A 21,492-nucleotide genomic window follows, 5' to 3' on the forward strand; every position below is an offset into this window, starting at 1 on the left:
CAGGTTGTGGTTTGGTGCACAGAGAAGGAATTATTCAATTCTCCTCCGGTGGATGCTGTCAGAGTTCTCTCTGCCCAGATCCCAGCCCTTTTACCAGGCACCTAACCTCACCTTCTGTGTGCTTTTCTTCCTCATTGGCTGTAGATCTCTAGGATGGCTGCCCTCATACTACTGGAGCCTCTGTGCCCCATGTACTTCCAGAGAACTGGAAGTGCCTGGAGTTTATATTTCCTGGCGACCTTTGGACAACGAGTGAGTGGTGCAGGACGGTGAAAGCCTGACTGCTTTGCCTGGGTCTAGACAAATCCAGAGGCATATCATAGAATTCATACTAAGTTCTCTGGGGGGCATTTTGGGATTAGTTTGGCAGTGCAAGTAGAGTCCCCTGTTGATTATTTTAAACATCTTTCTGACACTGATATGTTCTGAGATGTGGAAAAGTACTCGTTTGTAGTAGGTGTGCCATAGTGTCCATGTACAGGTGATGGACATCAGACAGACTGTGGAGCTGGTAGGTAGTAAGTGTTTGAGTATGGCCTGTTAGTGCCCCTCTTAGAGAGTCTACTCCAGTTTCTGAGCTGATCCTTGAAATAAGAATTTTTGTCTGTAGGGTAGTGGCAGAAGGAAGGATGTATAGAAATGACAGAGTTTATGAGTGATCTCTGAGGCATGGACAGGAAGGAGAGGCTTTGGGGTAATGGAGGCAAGAAGTCTAGAACCTCTCTTGCTACGGTCTGTTTGATAGACTTTATGAGGTATTCAGTGTGCCTCAGTTTTTAGATATATATCTTAGTGGACCTGATCAATATTTGAAGGAGTCTGATGTTTCCAATTAGGTTTAAGGTTTTTGCATGTCCCTCAAGTTCAGTTGCTTTCTTTGTTAATTAAGATCGCACTAGATGTTGAAACAGAGCATCTCAATGGTTTAACCTAATTTAAGTTAATTTATTGTTTTCATTACATACAAAATGGGTATTAATGATCAGTGAGCTTCTCTCCTACAGTTGGTGATTTAGGGACCAAGGTTCCTTCCATATTGTGATTCTGCCATTTTCAATGCTATTGAATACATGCTTACCTACAAGAAGCTGGTGGAGGGGAAGAGGTTATGGAAGATATTGGGTGGAAGGTTTGGTCTAGTCCAAGGAGTTAGCTGCGTCACTTCTGCTCATATTCCATTGGCTAGAGCTCAGTCATATGGCCAAACCTAACTGCAGAGGAGGCTGGGATATATAGTCTAGCCGTGTGCCCAGAAAGAAGAGGAAATGGGTTTGGCTATTACCTAGCGATACCAGCCACACCTTCTAAAGTAAAATACCGGCCAGTAACGTGGAGCTCTTCTGAATTTAGGAAATAGCTTTTGAGCACAGCACAATGAAAATTTTAAATGCCACTGGTAGCCTGGAGTTTATTCTGTAGGAGTCTTTTTAATTAACAGTTTAATTGGATAATTTAATCCCCTTTAGAATTGGAAATATGAAAATGAAAATGAGATATTCCCTGTGATCTGACAATACTGTGCTTTAATAAACACACCAAAGTGAGCCCGGAAATGAACACCACAAAAGCATTACCATAATTTGTGATCAGTGAAAGAAAACCTGATCTATAACTTTAATTATTTATAAATGGTTTAGCTACATGTTTTATTTGAATGTATATTTTGTTTTGTTGCTTGTCTCAATTAGGAAGGTAACCGAATATAAGATGTGGCTGTGCCATGGATTTACAATATGTTCTAAGCTTTTAAAATATATCCCATTGAGAGGGGAAATATTTTTTTTTTTTTGCGGTACGCGGGCCCCTCACTGTTGTGGCCTCTCCCGTTGCGGAGCACAGGCTCTGAACACGCAGCCTCAGCGGCCATGGCTCACGGGCCCAGCCGCTCCACGGCATGTGGGATCTTCCCGGACCGGGGCACGAACCCGCGTCCCCTGCATCGGCAGGCGGACTCTCAACCACTGCACCACCAGGGAAGCCCAATAAAATATTTTTTATGAAATAACATGTGCTGTGTCTTCTAGGATTTTTAGAGGATTTATATGAAAATTATGGGAATTCCCTGGCAGTCCAGTGGTTAGGACTCTGCGCTCTCACTGCTGAGGGCCTGGTTTCAATCCCTGGTCGGGGAACTAAAGTCCGTCCCACAAGCCATGTGGGGCAGCCAAAAGAAAAAAGAAAGACCTTTAACAAAAAAAGAAAATTATTTTTACTTCTCCATTGATTAGAGATGAGAAATGCTATTCTTTATATTCATGTTTTATGCTTTCTCCACTTAAAAGAAAAATCGAGGCTCAGAGTCCAAGAAACAGAGATGAGTGTCCATGTACAAGCCACAAAAGTACTGTTAGAATTAATTCTGGCTTGAGATGCCACTTTACAGAGGAAGAAGCACTAAGTGATTAAGTTAAAATCCCCAATGTAAAAGCTACCTAAAATATTAGGTATCACTTATGCTGCCAGTTAGGCTGAAATGTCTGCATATGTCCTAAGCAAAAAGAGCAGTACAGTTTACCATTTAGAACTGAACTCTATCCATTTCCAAACTGAGTTAGAATAGAAGTCAGTGGAATCTGTATACTGGTAACGGTCACATGACTCTCCAACCCCAGTGACATTTGATGAATGAAGAAAATAACCCAGAGAAAATTTATTCCAAGATTGTCCAGGCATTTATAAATGATTGTTTTTTTTTTGCCTAAAAAATGATCACGATGAAAACAGCAAACATTTCTTGACACCTGCCATGTCGTAGGCACCCCACTAGGGTCTTGCATGCCTTATAGCCGGTCCTCACAACGACCTTGCAGATACTTGTTACTGTTTCCACTTCACAGCTGTGGAATACTTGTGTGACTCGCCAAGACCACATTTGTAATCGGAGGAGCCAGGAATAAAGTCATTTTTGTCTGATTTCAAAGCCCATTCTCTAATGCTCTACTGGGCAGTTGGACCAACGTTCCAAACCTGCTTTTGACCTGTGAATTATTGAAGATTTCAGGCTGAGTTCTGTAGTCATCTGTTAGAAAAGAAGTGAAGGAGTCAGTTTACAGGTGTTTGTACCTGATGATAGTTCCATCTTGAGTCCTTCAGAAAGCTCTCCAGAAGCTGCTCTTCACTGATAATGCTGGCTACCATTTAGTGAGCATGAACCATCTGTCCGACATCCACTAGATGTTTTATGTATATTATCTAATTTAATCATTAGGATAACTCAGACACCTATAGTTATCCCCACTTATAGGTAAGGGAACAAAGGCTTGAAGAGATGAACAACTTGCCCATGATTATTTAGCTAGCAAGCAACAGGGCCAGATTTGAATCCATTTTTATCCATGTGCTCCCTTAGGCAAACATACAGCTGTGGGGACCCCAAGTCCTAGATTTCTGGGCTGGGGTGTCCCAGTTTAGTTGGTAGACTCCCCCTCAGTTTACCTGTGTTCAGCCCTGTGATTGCCTGTGCCCTCTGTGTTCAGTCTTCTGCAACCAGATTGTCTCCAGGTTACTTTCTCCAGAGAAAACCTTTGTGACTCTGCTTGTGGGTAGTTGAGAGCCTGTGAAAGTTAAAGACTTTAAAGCAATCACCTTGTTCGTAACCCCATCATGCCTACTGACATTCACTGTTACCTACAGCTTCCAAGGCCTGAGGACTTCTGGTAGTCTGCAGGGCACTTCAGCTTGCTTCTAGTAGGGGGTCTATTATTTTTGCCCATGTGGCCTTTTTAATATTTTTAGTATCCTTTTTGTGAGAGGGAAAGTAGATCCATATCTGAGTAACTGGAAGTCTATGTTTTGTTTTCTAAAGGGAAAATGTACCAAAAATTTATTATTTTTAAAAGAAATGCTGCTATAGATACAGTTCTACTGAATTATTGCCTTCACCCACCAATATCTGTAACTAAAGAGTCTAAAGCTTCCTTTAAACTGCTGAGTATTTGGAGGTTTCATTTTATGCAGAAGCCAATCCTATTTTTTCTTAGTTACTTTAATAAAACAAGCATGCATGAGCATTTGGTATTTTCCATTTCTCCTAAAGCCATATAACTTAGTCTTTGGAGAATTCGTTTGAGGTGAAAGGAATGTATCTCTGTCCACCTTCCAGAGTTGCCTGGGAATGTGTCTAGGAGAATGCTAGGTTGGATTTGTTACGAAAGCTCCAGAGGAAATTTTTACTTACCAACAAGGGCCAAGCACAGTCCTTGGAGATTCACATTTCAACTGTCATCTGCACACACACAACAGGCTCCGGCGCAGATTGAGTTTGAGTTAGTGCACATAGCTTGTTGGGAGGAAATCAATCAAAAGCCTTTTTAAGCATAAATGGTTCTTTAGGAACTGAAAGCTGAGTGCCTCAATTTTATTGTAAGCATTGAATAAAAACCATCTTAAAGCATTCAGCATGTTAAAACTACAAACACGAGTAATAATGAAGGTACTCCCTCACCTAGGTATGTTGGTGATACGTACGAAGTAGTATTTGCTATAGAATAAGAAGAAAAATCGACTGTCATTTAAGATCTGCCTACAATACATGAGGCAGAATGCTAGCTGTCATACTGGATTTTGATTAATCCAGGACTTTGGTGACTTTAACCCCAGAGTTCACAGCAAATATTATAATAACAGAATTGTCATTCCAATGTTTTAAAACCCTTCAGTGATCTTTCCATTGCAGTTACAGTAAATCCCAACAACTTACCCTGACCTAAAGGCCCTGCATAACCTGGCTCTCCACTTTTCCATTGCCATGTCTCCGTTGCATTTTTTCCTAGTTACACTGGTCTTCTTTTTGTTTCTCCAATTTACTAAGCTTTTTCCTCTCTTCTCAGTGTCAGAGACTTTACAGCTTTGCCTGAAATAGTTTTGCGTGTCTTTCATATAAGCCTGTTGAAGTTAGGGCCCTTTACTTTAGAGTCCGTCCCCTCACCTAGCTTACACCTCCCTAGATCTAACCACAGTTACCAGTGTTCTTTTCCCTCCCCTCCTCATCTTTCTTGGCCCCTGTTGATAAGTAAAAATTTCTTCTGGAGCATTCATGACAAATCCACCCTAGCATTCTCCTAGACGCATTCACAGGCAACTCTGGAAGGTAGACAGAGATACATTCCTTCCAACTGAATTGTCCAAAGACTAAGTTACATGGCTTTAGGAGAAATGGGAAATACCAAATGCTCACGCATGCTTGTTTTATTAAAATAACGAAAAAAACCCAAGGATTGGCTTCTGCATAAAATAAAACTTTCCAGTATTCAGGTAGGAGTGTCCCTAGGATGTTGAGGAAGAGCAAGGAGGCTAGCGAGGCAAGGAAGAGTGCGGGACAAGGTCATGTGAGAATGCAAAGTGGCATTCCAATAGTTGACGGTCATGTAGATCATTGTAAGAATTCTTGTTTTCACTCTGTGACATGGGAAGACATTGGAGACTTTTGAGCGGAAGAGCGACAAGATCTGCCTCCTGATTTCCAGGACGATTCTGGCTGTGTTGAGAGTAGACTGTGGGTGAACAAGGGAAGAAGTAGGAAGACCAGTCAGAGGCTGTGGCACTCATCCCGGTGAGAGATCATAGTGACTGTGCCTAGGAGAGTAGCTGGGGAGGTAATGAACGAATGCACGGTAACAACATTTAAAAAAGAAACTCTTTTGTGGTCCGGAACCTTAAACTTTCCAAGTATCTCTTTTTCATTTGTCGTTTTCTATGTTGCTCCCTGGATCCATGCACGATTATATGGTATAATCTTAGAGCATTGTATGATTTTGCGTGATATTTTTTCATTTAATGGTATCGGCATGCATCCATGGCATTTAATAATCTTCCATTTTAATGGCAGCATAATATTCTTTAGAGTTTCTGTGACATTTTATTCAATCATTTCTTTATTGTTAGAAGTTTATTATTGATTTCATTTGTAACTATTGTAAACAATACAGAGATAAGTGTCTTAATGTGTAGAGTTTTTTTCTTTCCTCTTGATTGTTTCCTTTAGAATAAATACTTGAGAGTGAATTTACTTGACCAAAGGGGGCATGTTTAAGCTTTTGAAATATACTGACATACTGCTTTTTAGCACGGTTGTATATATGAGGGTACATACTTCATTTTACAACGGAACTGGAGCAGGAAAGGGTCCTGTCCATAAGAAGGTTATGGTATACTGGAGGAAGTAGATGTGTAAGCCGAAAACTATAATAACAAGCATAATGAAGAACAGTATCAGAAGGTGCCACATTTAGTAAAACCTGATAAGTTCTACGTGTTATTAATTTCAACTTTACTAATACTTTACATCTATTAAATATATGAAAGTGTGACTGGTTGTTTAATTTTAGTAATTAGCTTTTTGGTTTTTACTTCTCTTGATGTAAATTACTTGCACATCAATGCCTTTTGCCCTTTAAGCTATTAAGATCTTGTTTTTTTCTTTTCAATTATATGAGATTTTTATTGCTTATTATTTTTAGTCATTAATTGAAACAGAAAAGTTCTATTGCTATGCTCTGATCATTGTTTTGTACTTTTGCAACTAGTATTCTTTTTTTCAATGCTAGAAACTTTTAAAAAATTTTATTTAAAAAAATTTTTATTGGAGTATAGTTGATTTACAGTGTTGTGTTTCAGGCATACAGCAATAGTGTTCTTTTGTCAAGTAGTGGAGAAAGGGCAGAGTGCTCTACCTTACAAGGTTTGCCTTGTTGGAATAAGCTTTAGACAAAGGAGTATAAAGATAGTTAATACAAATTTAGGAAGAATACTATGTTAAATGCATATCAGTTAACTGAACAAGTATTTATTGAACCACTTGCTAGATATTATTCTAGGGCTTGGAATACAATGATGAATAAGAGCTCTAACTGCTAATTATTTAGTGATTTAAAAATTACTTAACAATTCATAGGGAAAAGTAGATATGTAAATAACAATTTCAGCAGTGTAGTATATCATAGAACAGAGTTGAACGCAGGGTTCTTTGGGCATAGGACTGGATAAAAACATTTCTAGAGCTAAGCAATGAAAGAATTACAATGTCCTCAGCTGTGAAATCTAAATAATAATAAATTAATAAGGCAGACAACTCAATAGGAAATTGGTCAGATGACTTGAACTTGTTCACAGAAGAGGATATCTGAATTGCCAACAAATACATGAAAAAGTGCTTAAACTTCACTAATCATTGAAACCATAATGTGACTCATTTGTATACCCCTCCCTGCAGAATGGCTAAAATAAAAATGGATTTAGACAAACAGAACTCTCATATAATGCTGATGAGATTATAAATCGGTATGGCCACTGTAGAAAACTATTAGGCCAGTATCTTCTAAAGGTAAATATGCGTGTAACCGATGACCCAGCAATTCCACTTCTAGGTAGTGATAAGTTGCCATCTTAGTAGGTCGAAAATGGTTGAATATTGGCAATTTCATATTGTTCAACCTAATGTTTACCAAACAGAAATGCACACGTATGTTAACCAGAAGACATTGTAGAAGATGTTCATAGAAGCACCAATATTTGTAGTAGTTCAGAACTGGAAACTACCAAGATGCCCATCAACAGTAGAGTAGAGTAAATACTTGAATATTAGTCTACAATAACAGTGAAACTACAGCTACATACATATGTTTATCACAAGCATGATATTGAATGAAAGAAGCTGAATTTTATGATTCTATTTATATGAAACAAAAATATGCAAAACTAATTTGTGCTATTAGAAGTCAGGGGAATGGTTGCCCTTTCAGTGTTAGTGACTGGAAGGTCCCACAAGGGGGCTTTTGAGCTACTGGTAATATTAGATTTCTTGATCTGGAAGCTATTTACATTAACCATTTGTACACTTTTATATATGTATATTTCACTATAAAGTGTTTTAAATAACAGTAAAATAAATACAAGGAAGTCCATGTAAGTTCTGATTTTTTTCCCCATAACTACTCTGATGCTTTTTGAGGGAAAAAATGAATATCAGATTCTTTCCAAAATCTTTTCTCTGCTCGTTTTTTGAGTTCTTGCTTTGCTGGTACTCTTGGGCAATCCTGCAGTTGTCATAGGAATATACGTAAAAGACAAGACTGGGTGTGGGGTCTCTTGGAAGAGATGAAGCTGGACCTGAGTTTTGTAGCATCCACTGGAGACAGCCAGGGGAGCTAGCAGAGAGCAGAGAGTTCCAGGCAGAAAGGCCAGGCTTCTGGAAAACAAGATGAGGGGGAAAAAACCTGTTGGGAGGGGCTGGAAATGGCTTATTAGAGCTGGAGCTTGAAGAGTGGCTGAGGAGGGGTTGGTGTTAGGCAAGATAGTTTGGCAGAGGCCAGGTGGAGAAAGGCCTTGAAGGACTATGCTGTGAGTCTGGACTTGATCCTGTAGGCGTCTGGGAGCCACTGAACAATTTAAATCAAACCATTGACACAAATAGATTTCTGGTTCATGAAGAGTAAGCTGGTGATGGTGTGGAGAACACTCGGAGGGGGATAAGACTGAAGCCTGGGGGACCAGTTACGAGGCCACTGCAGTAATCGAAGGGAGATATGACATGCTGGTGGCATGGGATGGAGATGTAGGGATAGATATGAGAGCTCTTGAGACGGAATTGTTCTGACGGGACTTGGTAAACTGATGGGTCTGGAGTTGATATGTAGGCGTGGTGCTACATACATAAAAAGGTAAAACCTTGCATTCAATAAATGGTGAAACACATACAGCCTTCTTCCTGTCTTTTTTCCCCCTTTAACACCTTCCTACAGTTACATAGGTCACAGGATGTTGCCGTGACAAGGAAGAGAAAGCTTACCAGCTACTTACCATTGCTTCTTAGAATTGAAGACTCAATGAAACATTTCATATCTTTTCAGTGGAGGATCAGGTAGGTCATCTTGTGCACTAGCACACAAACTTCTTGATTTTGCCAAATAAGCCAGTCGAAAGGGAAATGGTAATTTATCTGAGAAGCCCTGTGTTAATGCCCTTCTGGAAATAGAAAAGAAGTGGTACCTATATATATTGTCATATACTATTGTAAACAAAAAACAATTTGTGCATGTGTTTATATGATGATTATATAGGTACAAAAATATGTATACACATATGAATAAACATACACATATGTATATATACACACAAACATATATATACACTAGGAACTTATACAACTATGTAATACCCTTGAGATATTAGATACAGAGATTATCTAGGTATATAAAGAATAACAAAGTTTTATTTAATTTTCTCTGTCTTTTTAAGCATAATATGTGGGTGGGAGAGGATCTGGAGGCTATTTTCCTTACTTTAATTACCTCATTGCAATTCCTTCCTTTCAATTTTGGTTTTTATAAACGGGAACACTGTATTAATCCATTCTAATTAAAAACCAGTCATGCAACCCTTCAGTTAAAGAAACAATTTTTAGTCTGCCTTTGATATCATTTAGTCAGAAATTGCCTGTATGGCTTTTGGAATTATCACCACTACAGTGCTCTGGTGACCACTGGGGCAACAGCTTTACTTGCTGATTTTATGCTAAAAATATCAGGAATTGGCCAAGTGCTTTTCCTCTGGAGAAATGTTCAGAGCTCTTCCAAGGGTGCCTGACAGAGTGCAGAAATTTCTATTCCTGCAGTAAAGGAAGAGGGAGAGTTATGGAAGGGGTGGCAAGAAAAGCCCCAAGTTCACCTTCTGCTTGTCCACATAACACCTCTTCACCTTCCGGCTGCCAGAGGAGCTATGCTATCTATTCTTAGCCATCTCCTGCGAAGGTAATTACACAAAACCCCTCTGAAACCCATTTCTGTATTTGTCCAAGAAATGTTTTTATCTTCTGTAAATCCCCTGCGCTGTAACTAAGCCCTTGGTCTGCCCTTGGCTGGATGGGAGGACAGCCAGGCTTCCTTTCTCCAACAGAGCCCTTTCTGTACCTGAAGACAATTAGCTCATCATCAGGCCAACCTCCTTCCCCTTCTCCAGACTGAAAATGTTCATCTTTAGCTTTTTCTTGTCTTTCTCCTTCTTGTTATTTCTTCGATCCCTTTCCTTTTCACTATTGCCAAGCACTTTTCAGAACTGGACCTCCTGCTATGCAAAAAGCCCAGTTGACCTTGATCTCCAATCGATGGGGAAAAGGTAGAGTTAAACAGAGTCCGGGGGAGCAACAGAGAAAGTCAAGGCAGGTGCCTCTTACCCGCAGCTGTGGAGTACAATTGAGTCATGGATCAGAAAACCCAGATGTCAGTACAGAATCAAGGCCCCCAGTCCAAGGTAGCATCCTCAAAAAACAAAGCCAAGTCCAAAGGTATTGCTGATCCAAAAACCCAGGGAAAATCCAGCAGAATTGCTCAGTGAGGGGAGCAGCCTGGACGTGGGCTGGGGTAGTGAGTGGGTAGCTGCAGCCTTAAAATTCAAGTCTTAACTGTCATGGGGTGGGGAGGGGAGGATATCTCCCAAACGATTGAAGAATTGATCAGTAGTGAGTTCAGGATACTGTTCTGATTACCTTTTCAGACCAAGACAAAATTCCTCCATGTCACTAAACATAGGCCTCAGACCCTCTGGTGGACCAGGGCCAAACTTACGAGGATGTTGACGAAGCAGATGTGGTCCATGCCAAATGGTTCCTTCCTAATTGGATCATGTGATAGTCTTTTGGGCTTGAAAACTTGGAGTCATTTCCCTTTCCCTCCTCTCCATTGCCAGTTAGTCCCATTAAGTTAGTTGCCAAACTCTGGCCTTTCGGCGTCTCCCACATACTTGTTTCTTTTGGTCTCTATTTCCCACTCAGACCTGAACAACCTCAGTCCTGAACTGTGAATTGCTTCCTCATAGGACTGTCTGACTCCTGTCCCAGTTTGCCGACCTACACTATGCTCTGTTCCCTTTCTTTTATATCTTTATTTGATGATTTTGAATTGCCTTGAGGGATAAGTTTATACTCCTCAGTATTCCATCCAGACCCTTCAACATTTGGTCCTAAACGCCCCTTCCCAACTGTATCTCCCATCTCTTCTGTATGTGAGCCCTCGATTGAGTCAAGCATATTGCCCTTGAACACATCTGCTTTCCACATCTGTCTTTGTCCGTGTGGTTCCCTAGTCGCTGTCTTCTATGCCCATTTAAATTCTATCTTTAAGGATGCAGATCTAGTCTTAGTTCATCCAAGATCATCTTGGTTAGAAGTTCTCTACGTCCCCAGAGTTCTTATAGCACTTCGTGTCCATTTCCCTCATCCAACCCTGTATGGTACCAGGCTGTTAGCTGGCCTTTCATATGTGTGTATTGACTTCCCTGTCTAGAGTTTTAAATACTTTGATGGCAAAAGCGGTCTTTTAGTGGTGAGGATATCACTCTAAACGGCTTAGCATTGTCCTGAAGGTTGGGATTTTGCTGTGGGTTCAGTGTAGTTACAGTGCTACGATGCAGTGATTCTCAATATTTTTCAAAGGCGAGGATCACTTTGTTTCCTTTTCATTGTCAAAAAATTTTTTATCTCCCACATTGACGTCCTGATTCATTGAAATTTTTAAAAAAACGATGATCAAAGCTTTTGTGCATTTGATGATGCTTTACAGTGGAATTTTGGGTATAGTAACACCCACATGTATTTGAAAATAAGTAGTGTGGTATTTGTAAGATGTTTTTATTTATTTGGTCTATAGATGATTCTTAGTGAAAATGTGGTTTTGCTGACCCTAACAATAAGATCGGTTCCCCTGTGCCCTGCTGCCCCATTATTTGGTCACGACATCATTATTATCTCACAGGGCTGTTGTGAGGATTAGACGAGATACCATATATTAGGTGCATGGCACAATGCTTGGTGTTTAAGTGATCCTGATCATTCTTTCCCTTCTCCTTGTCACCGTCAGTTAATTTTGAAGGTGAGGAAGTTCTGGGACCTTCTGGGCAATTTGATTTGGATGGGACTGAGTTTGGGGGAGTGAATGTGGGGAAGGCAGTGTCTCTCAGAGGAAAGGTGAAAGAGCATTAAAGATCACCTAGAGGAGCAGTTCTTAAACATTTTACTCTCAGGACTCCCTTCCCCTCTTAAATATTATTGAGGACCTCAAAGAGCCTTTGTTTATGTGGAATATCGAGAAACTTAAAATATTTATTATTTTATTAAAAAAAATAATAAGCCATTACACACTAATATAAATTATACATTCTTATGAAAAATATATTTTCCAAAAGAAAAAAAGTCACTGAGAAGAGTGGCATTGTTTTAAATTTTTACAAATCTCTTTAATATCCAGTTTAATAGAAGGCAGCTGTATTCTTACATCTGCTTCTGAGTTCAATTTTTGTGATATTTGGTTTTGGTGAAATTAAAGAAGAAAATCTAGGTTCATACAGATGTATTGTTGGAAAAGGGAGGAGTATTAGAATAGCCTTTCAGAAAATTGTGAATATTCTTTGAAATGAAACCAAACTCAACAAATGGTAGTTTCTTTTCTTTTTATAAATTTATTTATTTATCTTGGTTGCATTGGGTCTTCGTTGCTGTGCGCGGGCTTTCTCTAGTTGTGGCGAGCGGGGGCTACTCTTCATTGTGGTGCGCGGGCTTCTCATTGCGGTGGCTTCTCTTGTTGTGGAGCACGGGCTCTAGGTGTGCGGGCTTCAGTAGTTGTGGCTTGCAGGCTCAGTAGTTGTGGCGCACGGGCTTAGTTGCTCCGCGGCAAGTGGGATCTTCCTGGACCAGGGCTCGAACCCGTGACCCCTGCATTGGCAGGAGGATTCTTAACTACTGTGCCACCAGGGAAGTCCCTACAAATGGTAGTTTCTTAAAGGTTAGTTGCAATATGGAATCTGAAAGAGCGATGAAGTTTTCATACTCTGTTACACTAACATCTACTCCTGTCTTGATTTTAAATGGGTCTTTTAATTATGTATGATTTTGTAACATCAACCATTGGTCATTTGGAAAATATTGGTTCACTGAGTTATGCAGAACTTCCAAGTGTTGACACATTTCATTATACAGTTTCAAAAAATTACATTCATTATTAATTACCACTGATCTCATCAGATAAGTCTTTCGTACTGGGAAGCTGCCAGGATCGTGGCAGATACAAGATTTTCAAAATTCTAATTTTCATTCAAAAGCTTGAATTTTATAATTGGCAACAAATACTGTCAGTTGTTTTTCTTGAATTGACAGGCTAAGTCTGTTCAGTTTTGAGAAAATGTCTGCCACATACCCAAGTTTGAATAGTCATAGTTTGTCACTTGTTCTTTCACATGAAAATAATGTTCCACACAAAAAAGCCGATAGTTTACCTTCCTACTCAGATGATGACATAAATGCTTTTCCTTGAGATAGCCACTGTACTTTGGTATGCCCCCAAAGTACTCCGGTGTACTTTCTTTCCATTTTGTCACACAAAATATGAAAAAGATGTGTACTCAAGGGTTGAGATTTAATAAAGTTAATATTTTTTAGAGCTTCATCACATACATTCTTAAGTGAAACTAGCATTTTCTCTTTACTGTGTGGCAGTAAAAAATACAGTGACTACTAGGATAGTTTGATACCACTGCCTTATTTCGTGCTAAGAAGCCAGCAGTTTTATCCCCCATTGCTTTTGCATCATCATGACAAATGTCAAACGGTGGAAAAGCAGATAACATCTTAGTATTCTTATGGAAATAGTTTTGACCTCCAGGGCCCTCAGAAAGGGCCTTGGGAATCCCTAGGGGTCTGTGGACCACGTTTTGAGAAACACTGCTCTAAACTTTTGCAAATGGCTGGCCCTCCCAGGATGTAAAATATAGCTACCAGCACACATGGGAGGAGAGCCGAAGTCTTTTTCACACAGGGCAGTTTGCCTTACTTTTTGGAACCTGAGATGGACTTTTTATTTCTTTGCAGAACTGAAGGCATCTGGCTTGGGAACATGATTATTCTCCACTCACCTTTAAATTGCCTCAGCTCTTACTAAGTCTCTGGCAGTGATATGTTGATTATGTGAACTTAAAGCCCACAGGAGCCAGAGGAATGACAGATCAGATTCCCTTAAAGGAGAAATGAAATCCAGGAGCCCCTGCTGACCTTTGGTGTCATTCTGGTAGAATGACTGCTTCTGGGCCAGATGGCATGTGGCTTAAGCGGATATGTCTCAACCTGTTTCCTAGCATTAATTGTGCACGTTGATACTTCTTCATTGTGCAGTCCACAATTCTTCATTGTCACCCTCATTTAGATTTTTTTGAGGCAGCCGAATTCTAACAAGACTCCATGAATCCAAGCAATTTCAAAAGGTCTAATTTCTCTTAAATCTCCAAACTCAAACCTTTTTATATCCAATCATTGTTACAGGCAGACAGACACTGAATCTCTCTTTTGTCAATCGAATTTAAGTCTAGCGACTTTTAAGAGCAATGAGATTGAAGGACAGAGTCTCTATGCCCTGAAGGAGGTGGCTGAATGGAAGCCCATTTAACTTTTTGTTTAAGGGCACTAAATAAGGATCAATTTGTAAAGGCAGCTTTTCTAGTGTGGCAAAGTTAGCTTCTCATATCTGATGTGGATAAATGGAGGGTCAATACCCTTTATCTTATCAACAATTTCACCAAAAAATATTTATTAAGGGCATTCAGGTCAGGCTTCTCAGCTATAAACAAGCAAATACTCCAAGCAGAGCTGTCGGAACCCACTTCTGAGGGTTGTTGCTCATTAGGTCAACTTCAAATTATTTTAGAAATAAATTCTAAGCTCAGCTTTTGAGTCCTGTTAACTCCTAGACAACCTCCACCCAGGAGCTGCTTTCGTTCATCACTTTGAAGTTGACCTAATGAGCAACAAAAGTAAATTTAGCCAACTAGGAAAGAGAGCTGGCTTTTTTTCACCCAGGGTTATGTGTAAGGACAGCATTCTGTCATATGAGAATGTCACAGTTTAGACAGAAGAACACTAGTTCCAGGGAAGAAGGGAAAATAAGTTTTGGATATTTTATTTGACAGACTTTTACCCCTTTATATTTATTGTTTTTGAATTATATGCATACCACTAACCCACACCCCGACACACAACCTTCTTAAAGAGCCTGCAAACAAGTCATTGTAATTGTAAAACAGGAACATTTGCATATGCCTTCATGCTCTAAATTTTAGGTTTTACTTAGAATTTTGGTTTATTGCTTACAACAGGGGCAGAACATCCGTGGCTTAGTAAATAAGAACCACTTTGACTTATTAAAATGTACTGCTTTTTTTAAAAGCCAACAAAATTTCAAATTACCTAAAATTTAAATCAACATGTAATGGGAGGCTTAGTTTGAGAGAATAAAGCGTGTTGTCTTTAGAGTTTAGGCAGGTTAGGAGACTCCAGGAGATGGGCCCATAAGAAATTTATTTGCATGAGGAATGAAGTTGCCTCCTGGGAGTGAATGAATCCTAAGAGAAGACAGCATTGCTGGAATACTGAAACATTTCCAGAACTAGGGGAGAGTGTCAGAGGTGAGTGGCATCGTATATTCAAATTTAAACTAGCTACCATGAGCTAGCACTGCCTCTGTCCTTTTACTAGGGGAGTAATAATTAAGAGCAAGTAAAAACTAACAGAGCAATTTCAGGAAAATCTCTTTAACACACTGGCAAGTGTTAATCTGAAGTGCTTTGTAGCCCATGTAATAGAGTGAAAGAAAAGAGGGCAAGGAAGTCCATTTATCTTCTTAAGACTACACAGCGCCTTCAGTGCTTCCTTGTTTCCTTGCTGGCACAGCACTAACTTTGGGCATTAGTGAGCACTGGTACCTTTGGTGGGTATCTGGGCATTGTTGTATTTTCACCATTGGTGTAGCCAAGAAGCAACACCCCAACAAGCCAGGGAAAAGGAAACCAACATAGTTCCCTGTCACCATGTAAAACGATAATTGAACTGGGGATAGTTTTCTGTTATGTTAAAAACTTCTGGGAATAAGCAAACTTACCTACTTGTTGCAGGAAGTACTTTTTCCTGAAAGATAACATTGTGAGCCAACCAAAGGAGTTTACTTTCGTTTCTTTTTATGGCTGTGGATGGACCTAGAGTCTGTCATACAGAGTGAAGTAAGTCAGAAAGAGAAAAACAAATACCGTATGCTAACACATATATATGGAATCTAAGGGGGAAAAAAAAGGTCATGAAGAACCTAGGGGTAAGACGGGAATAAAGACACAGACCTACTAGAGAATGGACTTGAGGATATGGGGAGGGGGAAGCGTAAGCTGTGACAAAGTGAGAGAGTGGCATGGACATATATACACTACCAAACGTAAAATAGATAGCTAGTGGGAAGCAGCCGCATAGCACAGGGAGATCAGCTTGGTGCTTTGTGACCACCTAGAGGGGTGGGGTAGGGAGGGTGGGAGGGAGGGAGATGCAAGAGGGAAGAGATATGGGAATATATGTATATGTATAACAGATTCACTTTGTTATAAAGCAGAAACTAACACACCATTGTAAAGCAATTATACTCCCATAAAGGTGTTAAAAAAAAGAGTTTACTTAACAAGAATAACATATTGCCCATTAATACTCATGTCAATATTCTCAATTCCCTGTGCCTGCCAGTCTTTAGGTGTCATGTTATAAAATCTGCGTAATTCTCCTTGCAAGACCTGCCCTAAAATCACCCAGCTCAGCCCCTAATATCCTGCCATCCCTCTTCTGAGACACTATTTAGACTCTGTTAAGGTAGTATTCTCCTATGTTGCAGTAAGTCCAAAAAACTTTGATCAGTGTTTCTTGTTTAGTGTTTTCTGGGGAGACTTGACAGTCAACATAGCCAAAAGGGTGAATGTCTACACATTCAGGAGAGACCCCGCCCCCCGCCGTCAGGTGCAGAGGAGCCACAGTTATGGGTGGGGTGGAGCCAAGTAAATACCGTTTGTTGCTATTTTTCTGGTCCAGTTTCTACTTGCGGGAAGGTGAGACCTGGGGAAATTTGGCTTAAATACCCAAAATCATTCTCTAAGCATGAACAGCAAATGTCTAGCACTGTCAGATTACCATGTTCACTACTTTTTACATGATTTTTCCTTGATAAGATACATACAGTGCTCCCTTCCTCCAAAGTTGATTTTACATTCATTATATCATGACGAAATCTTAGAGGTGTGTGTATGCCTGACTACATACATATATGTACACACACACACGCACCTGAGCAATTTAAGGCAGGTTACAAAAATGCAGTGGGATAAAAATAAAGCTGCCCCAGAAGGCAGCGCTCTAATAAGCTGGGAACGTATTCTTTTGGCGGCTGCTACGCTCACCTTCCCCATTCCCATCAGTCTCTTTTTCCACAGTTAAAGGCCACTTTCATGGCACATAAAGAGCAGCCTTAGCAACCTCAACAGTGAAGCTCTTTCCCCCTTGTCCAAACTATGTCTGACTCCCTCACCCGAGTAGTGAGGTCGGGTAGGGAAAAGGAGAAGAAGCCGCTCGGAAGTCAAAGCTACAGAGCCGGGGTTGGGATCTGATCTAATCTGACCTAACTCTCGCCTCCTGGGCTCGGGGAATCTCGGGGAATCTCGGGCAAGCTCGGGGAAGCTCGTGCCGCGCATGCGGACTCTGATTTCCGCGCCCGCGTGCCTTCCTAGCCGAATAGCCAAACACGAATACCGCTGATGCTGACTGTGGGCCACCACGCGCTCAGAGCTCTGGATCATCCGGTGGCCTTGAGGTTCGAAGACGAATTCCTTTAAAGCTCATTTCTAAGCAGGTGAGTAAAAGCAATCTGTGTCTCATATTCCAAGGACTATGAATGGGTCGCCTGCTGGTGAAAAAGAATTTGAACGTAATGGAGGAGGGCGGTATGACTGTAAAGGGAGTGAGCTATTGGGAAGAAAGAAAACATTTCCTAAATGCGTTTGGGAGGACTTTAAGATAAACATCATAGGTGAAAAGTTTGATTTACCAGTTCATTTCTGTGACAAATTTGTGATTTGCCTATTAAAATCTATGGGCGTATAATTCCGTGCAAGTATGCTTTTTTGCTATGACTGTGCTAATTTATATGAAAGAAAAGGAGGTAAGATATGACCAGGCTGTAGTATTCCTGTGCTGCGAATTGTGGAGCATACACGAGGTTCTGTCTTCATGTGTAGCGCTGGCCAAGAGTGCAGGAAAACTTATTTGTCTCAAAGAGAGTTAGAAGCTCGTATCAACTACCACCATAAGAGAGCTAAATAACTTGTTAACTGTGCTCCGCTTAAAAAAGTTCACCCTCGGGCTTCCCTGGTGGCGCAGTGGTTGAGAGTCCGCCTGCCGGTTTAGGGGGCGCGGGTTCGTGCCCCAGTCTGGGAGGATCCCACGTGCTGCGGGGCGGCTGGGCCCGTGAGCCATGGCTGCTGAGCCTGCGCGTCTGGAGCCTGTGCTCCGCGGCGGAAGAAGCCGCGGCGGTGAGAGGCCCGCGTACCGCAAAAAAAAAAAAAAAAAAAAAAAAAAGTTCACCCTCGTATTGCTTCACCAACAACTGAAATCCCTGAAATGCTGCTAGACCAGGACCATATGAGCCATATTCCACCAGAGTTGTGCAGCATTATGTCACCATCTCCTGTGCAGTGTGTATCACACAAGCGCAGTAACCAGCCACGCAAGGATCTTTATGCTCCTCCAGCAGAATTGTCGCCACCCCACCTCCTTTGCTCCATCAGGAAGTCGTTAGTATTTCAACAAGGGAAAACAGCAATTTAGTAATCACCCCTATTCAGGGTGATTCAAATTCTGGTGCCAAAGAGCTATCACCTCCTGCCCCAGCACCGGCTCACCATCATCCTGAATATCAAAGTCAGCCAGTGGTATTGCCCCCTTATATTATGCCTACAGAGGCACATGCACTACCCCCATCTACTCCACCACCAGTAAGCCATCCAATGTCATATTCTCTCCAGGATTCAGGTACTCCTCAGTTGGTTTGTAGTCAAGTGCCACCTCCACCCATGACTTCTGATCCATCACCAGTACCTTCTTCCCCTGGATGTATTATTGCCCTGGTGCCACCTTATACGAATCCTTCTCTGCCAGGATCTCCTCTGTCTCATAATGGTGGTCCACCTGTAAGTGAATTCCCTTCTGACTGTCATAATCCTAACTCTTTACCCCAGTTCACCGAAGAACAAGAAATTCTGAGCCCTCCGTTTATACAACAGGATGGAACAAATCCTGGTATGTGACCTCTGTCGAAAGGACTTTCACCTCCTTCACCAGCACAGGGTCCACCTTCCCCAACCCCACTTTCTGGATCACATTGCTCAGATCAGACAAGATATAGACCATATTCACATTGATAATAGTATTTGGAACTGAAGAGCTGGTGAGGACAAAAACCTTAAATATAGTCAACTTTTCAATTAAACTGTGTTTTGGGAAGGAAAAGCACCTCTTACAGAGATAGCAAAACACTTAGTTAGGATCTTGACTTTTAAAATGATTTTAAACCTTGGCTTTAGGATTTATTTCAAGTTTTATACTATAGAGTGGATAAATGGCTCAGTGGAGCATATCTGTATTTTAACAACTTTGTTCCTTTAGTGTGGTAAATTGACTCAGAGGTGACCTTTTATAATTTGAGTTCCTGAAATAAATTTGCATTGTTCCACTTGCAAAAGTTTTGTTTTTGTTTAGGTTTTTTCTGTGATATATTTTGTTAACCTGTGTAAAAGGATTAAATTTCAGTATGGTTGTAAAAATGCTATTTTTATTTGAATTTAAGCACAGTCACACAGTTTTTTTCCTTCCAGTTTTATTGAGATATAATTGACATATAGCACTGTATAAATTTAAGGTGTACAGTGTAATGATTTGACATACTGTTTTTTTAAAACCGTGTTTTACCTCTGATTTCCCAAAGTGCAATAAAAATCCTGGAAGTAAAAATCTAGAATATAGTGTAAGGCAGACAGCTAAATGGTAGAGAATTATTTCACATTTTTAGGCACTGAGATTTTGTGCTGTTGTATAATAACTGTATAATGAATTTCGTGTGGATTGCCTTCTCATTTTTAGGCAGCCCTAGAAGCACCAAAATGCATCAGAATTCCAGTACTGTGATAGATTTATGTTTGTAATGTTAAAAGGCATTACTAAATCATTTGGAAAGATATGGCCAAAGTAATTGATTCTGTAGGCTCCAGGCTGGTGGGGATGCTGGTACTTGTTACTACTTTTTTTCAGAATGCTTGGAATCACATAATGCACCACACTGGTTAGTCTTAAGTAACATTATATTATAGCACTGTTTAAATGGTGTCATTTAGACGAAGTGTGTGCTACTCTGTTCATTGTCTTAAAGTCTATTCAGCCCTAAATATTTAGTTTATTATAATGCCTCATTTCATAGTAGAGTTTGGTCCTGTTCTCACGGTTTCTTGTTTATTGGGTTTTAAACTACAGTTTAAGTGCCATGGAGGAATTTGAATAATATCTTAATGATAGGCATTCGTATAGTCACCAGCTCGCCATTTGCTTGGGTTTTATTACTGTGTGATAAGTGTTTTCCCTTTTTCCCTCTAACCTGAAATTTAAAAAAACTATTATTTCTTGCCTGTTTATTTTATTGGTAAAGATTCTAAACTTGTAACGTTTTAGCATGAAGTTAAATGAAGACTACCAGATGACTTTGTATTAGAGAAGAGAAAAGTAAATTATATGAATGACTATGACTAAGTTATACGAATTTCATCACTTTGTAAGGTGTCTTTAGAATTAATTTTTGAATTATAGGGACTTGTTATGTTTCTGCTAAGGTGACCGCTTACACTTTATACAGAATTCATACATATAAATTGACATTCTTGGTGTATTATTATACGTCATTTGAATAAACCCTCATGAAGTTTTTCTTCCATTAAATGGTGCATAATGCAAATATGAAATGTGTATTATGTGGATATGATTTATTATATAGTTTATAATATATAAATTTAGAACATATTTCTTTTTGGCAAAGGACAAACTTATTGCTAATTTATCATTTTATTCTGTTGGATACAAGCAAAACAAATTCTCATTTTGGCTGATCAGATGCAAACACATCTCTGAGCTTAGAGCTGAAATTAGAAATAATATAAGAGGCCATTTTAACCTTGACCAGCCTAAAATAATTAACACTTTAAAAAAAAAAAAGTAAGTGATTTTCACACCTGGCAATTTGAGAGTCCAGTGCTAATACTTCTAGTGAGAAAGCTTTGCTATTAGAAGTACAGACTGAGGTAGTGTGAGATGGTGGTGGTGAATGCTTCTATCATATTATTGTAGGTACTTGGACTGGTCCAAACTTGATTCCCTTTTCTGCCCGACTTTAGGAGCTGTTAAAATATTTCTCTTAAGATACAATACGATTCTTTGTTTCCTGTAATAAGAAAATAGTCAAATTCACTAAAGTCTTCTCAAACATCTATGATGGATGAGCTCTCCTGCTTTTATTGAAATTCACTACGGTTGAATGTAGTATGAAACCACTTAAATAATATATTGGACAAAAAAATGAGTATCATGATAAAATGCACACATGTTAAAAGAGCTGG

General features: G+C 39.9%; 1 protein-coding gene across 1 annotated transcript; it reads left to right on the forward strand.

Moving 5' to 3' along the window:
• Positions 1–153: 153 nt before the first annotated feature.
• On the forward strand, positions 154–19,254 carry CBLL2 (Cbl proto-oncogene like 2). Its single transcript, XM_032620344.1, is given in 7 exon segments — positions 154–252; positions 17,622–17,694; positions 17,697–17,902; positions 17,905–17,952; positions 17,954–18,192; positions 18,418–18,593; positions 18,596–19,254. Coding segments are annotated over 7 exon segments (1,500 nt in total).
• The last annotated feature ends 2,238 nt before the right edge of the window (positions 19,255–21,492 follow it).

This window comes from Phocoena sinus, chromosome X (genome assembly GCF_008692025.1).
Source record: "Phocoena sinus isolate mPhoSin1 chromosome X, mPhoSin1.pri, whole genome shotgun sequence".
Classification (NCBI taxonomy): Eukaryota; Metazoa; Chordata; class Mammalia; order Artiodactyla; family Phocoenidae; genus Phocoena; species Phocoena sinus.